Source organism: Pygoscelis adeliae, unplaced genomic scaffold, assembly GCF_000699105.1.
Source record: "Pygoscelis adeliae isolate BGI_AS28 unplaced genomic scaffold, ASM69910v1 Scaffold166, whole genome shotgun sequence".
Taxonomy (NCBI): Eukaryota; Metazoa; Chordata; class Aves; order Sphenisciformes; family Spheniscidae; genus Pygoscelis; species Pygoscelis adeliae.
The window spans coordinates 1-9,574 of NW_008825156.1; the positions used below are offsets into that span (position 1 = coordinate 1).

Genomic DNA, 9,574 nt, shown 5'->3' on the forward strand with positions numbered 1-9,574 from the left:
TCCGAGGAACAGGGGCAGCGTACTGTCTGGCCCCACTGAGTCTTACTGGGCAAGAAAGAGAAATGGGCCAATCGCTCCGCCCAAAAAAATAATATGGGGCAAGAACTGGGCCTGAAGGGTGCCCTCTGAGAATTCAGCACAGTCTGCCTCTTCCTGGAGCTCCTGAGGGAAGAAGAACCTCTCTAGATGTGCATGTCTCCCTTTCAAGATGTTTTAGACTGAGTAAGAACATCCTCTGGGAGAGCTGGAGTAAGTGAAGCAGAGTCTTAGGCCAAGGGCATCTCTCTGCTTCTTCTCACTCACCTACTGGGACTTGGTGGTGCAGAGTCGTTACTTGGGTTCCCTCACTCTCTGTAAAGTAAGGAAGAATGGACATTAGTAATGGTTGGGAGCTGGTAAGATTCCTAGTTAAAGTGGGTTGTGATACTTCCTCAGAGGAAGCTGTAATTGCTGGTACAAGAAGACCCAGATGTGTGCACCCCAACAGTACTTTGTGGGAGGCGCATGGATTGGGAAAGACTTTAAAGCTGCCCTCCCACTACAGTAGGCTTCCCCCCGCACACTGTCTCAGCCTCTGGTGTTGTTTGCTAATCTAGCAATTCACATTGTCATACAGCCTCAGAGGAGATGGTCCTTGTTGGCATATGGAGTACCTGACATCTGAAAATGTAATTTCCTTTTTTTAATACTTATTTTTGGGAGAATTTGTTACAATGGCTAGGGGGAACACATATTCTGCCCTCTGTGAGTTTTCAATAACTCACTTTGAATCATAGAGAGATTTTGCCTAAATTTGGAGGAAGTGTAAAGTATGGCCTCGAAGAGAAATGTTAGGTATAAGATGATATTTGGATGTCAGATGCTTGCTCCATTGGCAAGACACATAAATTTCCATTTTTATCACACTTCTTCAGTTATCCATATCCTTTCCTATCTATTTGCAATGTTAAGGCAACTAGTCAGAATGCTTGGTTTTTTTATAAGGAAAACATTGACATGTGTCTTGTGAGTGATGGCTTCACCTGGCAGATATCAAAAAGTTATATTTACCTACTGTTGTTAGTTTCGGCTTGCTCAAAGTTGTGATCTGAGATGTGGTTTGAGTATGTATTGAGGTGGTTGTCATTTCCTTTTTGATAGCAGTCTTGAAGGGTGGTGTGGTGAACCTTACTTTTTCCGTCTCTGTTGAAGCAGTGGTTGATGAGGCAACAGGTGTAGGCTTTGGTTTAATGGTCATGGTTCTTTTTGTTGAGGTAGTTATGGAAGGGGTAGTGATGGCTGTAGTCATGTTTGGTGTGGTAAAAATTGATGTTGTATGTTCTTTTGGAGTAAAGGTAAATAACATAATGTGAGTAATCAATTCATTGAATAATTAAAAATATATAAACTATGAAGAAGTTACCCATATTCCAGAGAGACAGTTTTCACCCTTGATCTTTTGAATATTTTCTGTGTAGTTGTTTGTATTAGTGTTCTCATAAGCTTGCCAAATCTTTCTCTACTCGTATTTGTTTTCTATTGTGTCATATCTTTCTTTGTTATTATCTATATTTTTCCTGTAGATTATTTTTTATATAATTTTTCTAAGTTAGCTTTGTTGTCACTTATTGGCTAAAGTCTGTATGGACTTTGCCCAAATGACAATTTCATTGGCCATTCTTATGTTCCAAATCAGCCACAGTTTCAGCTTTCCATAATTTGTATTACAAAGCTAAATAACATCATATTATAGGACTTTCCTTGTCCCAGTGTACAAATAATTTGTCACTATGGCAGCCTTTGAAGTTGTGTTTTGACTCCTGTGGGACCTCTTTTTAACTCTGCTTTCCCTGATAGCCTGGGTCCAGGATGGCTTATTAGTTGAAGCGCATGTTGGTGGGAAGCTACATGTTATGAGTCTCCACAAGCCATAGAATCAGAACGTAATTTATGTTGGGGGAGTCATCCTCCTGAGAGCAGGACTCTAGAATCCTAGACAAAGTTGCTGCACTGATACCTGTGTGATTCTGCTTTGGAGCCTGCTTACATTATTCAGAGTTAATAGGTTGGCTGCTCCTTGAATGTGACTGCATAACTGAACCAGTTGTGGAAAAGAAGCTGAAGCTGAGCTGATAAATCCAAATGGAGCTGAGCTGGCTCACTGCTTATAGAACTTCTAATGTGCTTCTCAGATGAGTCACACAAGTGATTTTTGTTTGTATTTTTAACCTAGTGTCTATATCCTTTCTCTTTCCATACACTTTCAATCTACGCTTCTGAACATTTGTGGTTGACAAACTCCTTTCTGGAAGACTGCTTCGCCTACTTCATGATTTGGAGTCTTATGCTTGGATGTTGAGACCGCTTGCAATGCTTTCCAAGTAGAGTGGTATCTCAACTATGTATTGAGTGGGTTTACCATAATTTATTTTAGACAGTAACACTAAAAACCTACCGGTTGTTGACATTATTGTGACAAGAGGTGATGCTGAAGTTCTTGGAACTGTGATTTTTGAGGTTATTGTTGGATTTGTAGACTCAGTTGATATAGTAGTTGCAGAAGAGGAAGTACTAGGTACTCTTGGTAGGGTGCTTGTGGTAGAGCTTCTTATTACTTCAGGATGCACTGTTGTTACTAAGAGAAAAAAACCCCAAAATTAAAGGATAAGAAATAGTTCTTCATAATCTATTTATAATATACCTATATAAATTAAAAAATATTTTTTGAAGTAAAAACAGTCTTAATAACTGTTAGTAGTAACTGCTATTAAAAACCATTACCTTTTAGATGAAACATTTGAGAGAAGTTATCCATCTATTCCTTTGCTATTATGTGCAGTGAATACATTAAACAGGAATTCTTGCAGAGTTTTATATATTTTTCTTCATCACTTTAAAGTGAATTTGGCATAAATACTTGTGCATAGCAGCAGAGACAGAATTGTATTTTATTATTCACATAGCTGATAGTGTAATGTTTTCCCAATACCATCTATCTTCAGGGAAATTAATGGAATTTCTAACAAATTTAAGATCAGTGTGTGTGTGTGTGTATATATATTCCTTTCCTGGATCAGGCTATAGGGGTTTCATATATTCAGTCATACATTTCCATGAAGACCTTAAATTTTTAAAGTGTTATATGGCCAGTCACCACTAAGAACTGTGGTGAAATTTTTGTGGGATTTTGTACATCATAGAATCATGGAATGGTTTGGGTTGAAAGGGACCTTTAAAGGTCATCTAGCCCAACCCCCCTGCAATGAGCAGGGACATCTTCAGCTAGATCAGGTTGCTCAAAGGCCCCGTCCAGCCTGACCTTGAATGTTTCCGGGGATGGGGCATCTATCACCTCTCTGGGCAACCTATGCCAGTGTTTCACCACCCTCAGCGTCAAAAATTTCTTCCTTATATCTAGTCTGAATCTATTCTCTTTCAGCTTAAAACCATTACCCCTTCTCCTATCGCTACAGGCCCTGCTAAAAAGTCTGTCCCCATCTTTTTTATAAGCCCCCTTCAATTATTGAAAGGCCGCAGTAAGGTCTCCCCAGACCCTTCTCTTCTCCAGGCTAAACAACCCCAACTCTCTCAGCCTTTCTTCATAGGAGAGGTGTTCCATCCCTCTAACCATTTTTGCGGCCCTTCTCTGGACCTGCTCCAACAGGTTCATGTCTTTCTTATGCTGAGGGCTCCAGAGCTGGACACAGTACTCCAGGTGGGGTCTCACCAGAGTGGAGTAGAAGGGCAGAATCCCCTCCCTCGACCTGCTGGCCCACACTTCTTTTGATACAGCCCAGGATACAGTTGGCTTTCTGGGCCGTGAGCACACATTACCGACTCATGTCCAGTTTTTCATCCACTAGTACCCCCAAGACCTTCTCAGCAGGGCTGCTCTCAATCCCTTCATCCCCCAGCCTGTATTGATACTGGGGGTTGCCCCAACCCAGGTGCAGGACCTTGCACTTGGCCTTGCTGAACCTCATGAGGTTCACATGGGCCCACTTCTCAAGCTTCTCCAGGTCCCTCTGGACAGCATCCCATCCCTCAGGCATGTCAACTGCACCACTCAGCTTGGTATCATCTGCAAACTTGCTGAGTGTGCGCTCAATCCCACTGTCCATCAGAGACAAGACAGAAGTCCTTATTCACTAACAGAGATATTTCATCACTGATATCTGGAAGTGCTTAAGTATACTCAGGAAACACTGTTCTCTCAATAATTTTTTTTCTTAATATGTCTAACAAATATTTCTGGGAAAATTTTTGTGATAATTATGATACCAAGTTATTTTTCATTATTGAATCTTATGCATGTGAAACTGGTGACGCCACTATATCATGCAAAAAAGGATATTGCTTACCGCATAAACACATATCAGGACGTATATCAGTGTGTAAGTACTAGTCTGGTCAAGTATGTAAACTAACCTGTTGAAGGTGAAGATGTTTCAGGTGTGGTACTAGCATTTTTATCTCCTGTTGTGTAAAGGTAGAACAGGTTAAGTTTGTGAATGAAAGCATATTAAAATACTCCAAATAAGGCAAATTTCAGATTGGATTCAAAGGATTGTGTTAGTGAGATATTCCTGAAAATGCTTAATATTAACTATTTCAGTGGTAAATTTCACATCAAAGGACTTAAACAATGACAAAGAAATCAATACATCTCATAAAAATAATGAACACAAGTAAGTTTTTGCTACCTTTCTTATGATTTTTCTGCTTAAGGGCACCTGACTTTTCAGGGATAATGGAAACATGTTTTTTGTATGTAAATGAGATCACTAGCTGAGATCCTGGTTACACAGGTTAGAATTCTGTAATATGAGAAAAATTGTCCTTGAGTTTTCTTACATCTGCATGAAAATCAAAACCATGCAGCTAGAGTCTATCAAAACATTATTTAGTAAGACAGGTTTTCATAGAAGTAAACCACATGGTAATAAACCTTAAGTTAAAATAATAAAAAAAAAAAATCTCTAAGAAGAGTTTTGCTAAGTAGAGCCCATTAGCTAGGTCTGATCCTATTTTATATGTTCTCTTTTTTTTATGAAAGGTATTCATAAAAATGATGGGGCAGCCCCTCATGCAGATCAGAACACCAATACACTTTCAGGAAGATCCACATTTTGAAAAGTACTCACATTTACAATGAACATAACTTTTCAGGTTGCTAACTAAAATCAGCTTCTGTATTATAGCATTCCCTACCCTAATCCTTCTTTTAATTAGTTCTTTTCATTCCCTTATTTACCAACTGAAGTTTTACATAGTAGCAGTATGGTAATAGGGTTATTTTGAAGGAAAGTTATGTTTGGATGAACGCTCACTATTAATTAAGAGGTACTAGGAAAAATACCTTCTTTGAGAATATACAAGTGTTTTAGTAATGTTTTCCAGTTACTGTAGAGAAAGAGAGTGAGTATATAGGATGCTGCTTACCACATGGCATGCATCTTTCCTTCTCATGGTCAAAGTATTCATCATGAGAGCAGTTGTAACAGCCTGAAGAATGGGGAAGAGAAGTTTCTTTTACATTTCTTAGAGAACAGCATTTAATTTACAGTATTTCTAATCTAATCTCTCACATTTCTGTTATTAAAAAATTGTATCGATGGCAACATCATCTGTTCAGGTAAGCATTTCCAATGTCAACCTCAGAAAAAGGGTCTGCCTATGTAGTCATTTTTTTGGTTTCTCCAACTATATCCATTTCTCTAATAAAAATATTAACTGCTCTCTCATGTTTTTTTACCTAAGTACAGCGTATTCTTTTGATTTGGTGCAAGTCAGAGAATTTCTCCTCAAGATAGGCTGAGCTCAATATAAAGCTAGATGTAGTACAGTTACTAAATTGATTATGTATTTAAAGCAGTAGTACTAAGGTAAAGCTCAGCAAAACTGCTTCAAAGATAGCATCAATTAGAATACCATTATTTAACTGTGGTATGACTGATTTAAAAAACAGCATTGAAAATTACTATGTTACTGTTTCCTGGTTTACACTAGTATAGCTTATTACCTTCAATGTTGACATATTTGTAGTTTTGATTTGGACAATTACAAGGTCTGTAATGCCAGGTGCAGTTGTCATTGTTGTAGCCATAGGAATAAGTATCACCACTTCCTGTTTTTTTATGAGAATTGTAATACTCACAATAGACAGCTAAAAAAGGTAAAAGCAAGAGAGAAATCAGAATTTTTCAAATTAATGGCATGTTATTTTCAAAGGTCTAAAGGGAGGGCCAAATTAATAAACAGTTTGAATCAAAAATTTTGTCACTGAATTTATTAGCTTCTGATGTAATTGAAATTTACGGTCCAGTGAAATCAGTTTCCTCTTTGCAAAAGCACTATGCAGGCATTTTCACAATTTTATTGCATAATATAGTGAAATGTTGAAAAGAAACCATCGAAGATGACAACTCTATCATTGATTTATAACACACTCATCCTCTTTTTTTCCTCCATATATGGTGTTCTGTAACACCTTGATATCTTTTTCCTGTTTTACAGTGTTCTAGCCAACACAGCTGTCTTTATTTCCTTTACATCCACACAGAAGGTGATTTCATCACAGCTAAAATGAAATATTTTTTTACAATTTCATACTCCCTCTGCTGACAAACTGACAGTTCACTATACAGTGTCAGCAGAAGAAACAGTCTGCCTTCTGTGACCACATTAGTTTCTCTCTCATTACTCCATGGTAAAAAGATATAATATTTTGGTTAATTTAGCACAAATGAAAACTACAGATTTCAAAACCCAGGTGACTGAAGTAAACTATTTGCCCGTAGAGAAAATGCAACTTAGGAGGTGCTTATTAAGCAATTACCTATGCTGCCATATTAATATACTCACAGTAACAATAATAATCTCTTAAACCTGTTTAAAGAGAGCTTAAAGAAACTTACGACAGAACTCAGGGGTCCTCCAGTCAATGCAGATACCTTTATCTAAGCACGCCATGGCATATACTGCAATGGCATCACACATGCATTCACAGTCCCCTCCAATGTCACAACCACAAGAGTCTCGAACACAGGCCTCATAATAGGGCATACGATTCACCTGCATTGGAAAATGAAGTAATGAATTTTCTAGGATTCTTTTATGCCTATTTGTTAAGAAGGTGTTTTTCCCTGGGCTAAACAATACATGTTCCATTAAGTGAGAGTAACTAATATTTCCTCTGAACACTTGTCAAAGCAATTACAATCCCACTTCATACACATCTTTTTAACAAGAATGCAGCTGTCTCCACATCAACAACAGAAACTGATGATGTTTTGCCAGATATATATTTCTAAATTCATACTAGTCCTGAACATATTGTGTTTGGCTAAAAAAACCCCAAACCCCCACATCCATTCAGGCACAAGTGTCTAAGTTCGTCAGCTCTACACCCTCCATGGATATGCATGAGCACTGCAGCATTATGCACATTTCTCACTTGTTTTTGCCTCCTGAACACAGAGATTTTCCTTCAGAAGGCCTGGTTCTGATGAACCTTGTGATATTTTCATTTCCACAAAGTGGGCAACTTAAAACAAATAGGACAGTTGATGATATCTTGCTCTTGGGCTGACCTGCACCTTCTAAGTAATGCTGTTGATTTACTGATGAGAACAAGTGTTTTCAGGGTTTTCTTAAGTTTGGTTTTCTAACAAAGGCTAAACGGTTTCAAAAGAGTAAACAGTGCATTGATCAGTATCAGGTATCACCAACAGACTGACTAATTTCTGATACTTAAGTCTTCATTCTTTTTTCACTCCGGTATTTTTAACTAATCAGTTAATGCCATACTTAGCTTTTGTGCTTACAAAAGGGCTGGTGAAGTGCAAATAAGAAAGGATAAGGATTAACATAAATGAAAGCCATAAAACATTTTCATGTATTTTATTAAAACATAGCCATAAAACTTTTAATATATATTTTATTAAAAAATTTTGGAGAAGAGAAAATCAAGTGTTGGAGTGTGAGCATTTTGGAAGAATATAGATTATGCCTATAAATAAAAAGAAGGCCAAATCAATTCTTACCTTATTGTGACAGGCAGAAAAGACTTGGCTGTTGATGATGGAACATGTCTTTTCTGCCCATGCTTTACGATAAGGGTTCTTGCTACAGGGATCCACTACAAAGTATACATCCCCACAGAGAGGATTCTCTTTCCAAGAATTTACAAATTCCAATTCATTTGATGCCACGTACTTGCTTCGAGTTTCAAAATCATCCTTCATATTGCCATTATAGTTCCCACACAAACCACATACAGTTTCCTAGATTAAATGAAAGCAGCAATGTCAGTTCAGCAAGTTACAATTACTTGCCTTCCCTTTCAATTACTGACAGTTTCCTGTGCTTTAGTAGTGAATGTGATCTGTGAATACTTTCCCATACATTCTTAGCATCTTGTGCATGAGCTTCTGTTCATCAGTGGATGAATGTGTTTCTCCTCTAAACTGTAAACTATCAACATTTAGAGATCAAATTCACCCATGTAGTTGTATAAAGTACAAGCAGTTTAGCTCAAAATTTTCCTGAATGCAGTAATCACTTAAAGATCAGCCTCTAGTGAAAATCTCTACTGTTTTGGAGATAATGATGAAAATGAATTGCTAGTATCATCTCTGAAAAACCTTTGCCATCATAGAGAGTCAAGGCAACCGTCATCAAATGTGCAGTTCAATCTGAATTGAAGGACAGTTTATTGAGGAAGTTATTCTGCAATACCTGTGTTTCTCTGGAGATCTTGATGAAGAAGTTCATGTGCTTATTCCAGATAAGGGTCATGTTGTATTTTCCTGGGATAATGATGTCAAACATCAGGTGAAGTGCGTTCTTTTTCACATTATATCGTACTCCAGAATTTTCCCCAGAAATAGTGAAGGTTCCATCTCGCAGTATGAATGTCAAATTCTGGAAGAAAATTTATCTGGATGTTGTAACTTATCAAGTTTCAGTATTTTCCTTACTCTGTGTCACATTGCTGAAGATCAGATGCTGTGCTACTACAGACTGTCTTGACATTCCCACTTATTTTTGAAAAGTCATGGCTGACAGGTAAAGTCCCAGGAGACTGGAAAAAGGGAAACATTACACCCATTTTTAAAAAGGGTAGAAAGGAGGACCCTGGGAACTACTGACCTGTCAGCCTCACCTCTGTGCTTGGGAAGATCATGGAACAGATTCTCTTAGAAGCTGTGTTAAGGCACAGGGAGGACAGGGAGGTGATTCAAGGCAGCCAGCATGGCTTCACCAACAGCAAGTCCTACCTGACTAACCTAGTGGCCTTTCTGTGATGGGGTGACTACATCAGTGGACAAGGGAAGAGCTATGGATGTCATCTATCTGGACTTCTGTAAGGCCTTTGATATGGGTCCCACAACATCCTTCTCTCGAAATTGGAGAGAGATGGATTTGATGGATGGACGGACTGGTCAGTGGATAAGGAATTGGCTGGATGGTCGCATCCAGAGAGTGGTGGTCAATGGCTCAATGTCTTGATGGAGATCAGTGACGAATGGTGTCCCTCTGGGGTCTGTATTGGGACCGGTACTGTTTAATATCTTCATCAGTGACATAGACA

General features: G+C 38.2%; 1 protein-coding gene across 1 annotated transcript in view; it reads right to left on the minus strand.

Annotated features, from left to right (window-relative positions):
- Positions 1-1,171: 1,171 nt before the first annotated feature.
- Positions 1,172-9,574, minus strand: part of MUC6 (mucin 6, oligomeric mucus/gel-forming) — a gene marked incomplete at its 3' end in the record, with an annotated part of 31,569 nt that continues 23,166 nt past the window's right edge. Inside the window, exons 22-29 of the mRNA XM_009328586.1 lie at positions 8,719-8,904; positions 8,025-8,264; positions 6,897-7,053; positions 6,002-6,145; positions 5,422-5,484; positions 4,408-4,455; positions 2,435-2,614; positions 1,172-1,320 (exon numbers count right to left, since the gene is read on the minus strand). Coding sequence (XP_009326861.1) covers positions 1,172-1,320; positions 2,435-2,614; positions 4,408-4,455; positions 5,422-5,484; positions 6,002-6,145; positions 6,897-7,053; positions 8,025-8,264; positions 8,719-8,904 — 1,167 coding nt within the window. The remainder of the gene's footprint in view (positions 1,321-2,434; positions 2,615-4,407; positions 4,456-5,421; positions 5,485-6,001; positions 6,146-6,896; positions 7,054-8,024; positions 8,265-8,718; positions 8,905-9,574) is intronic.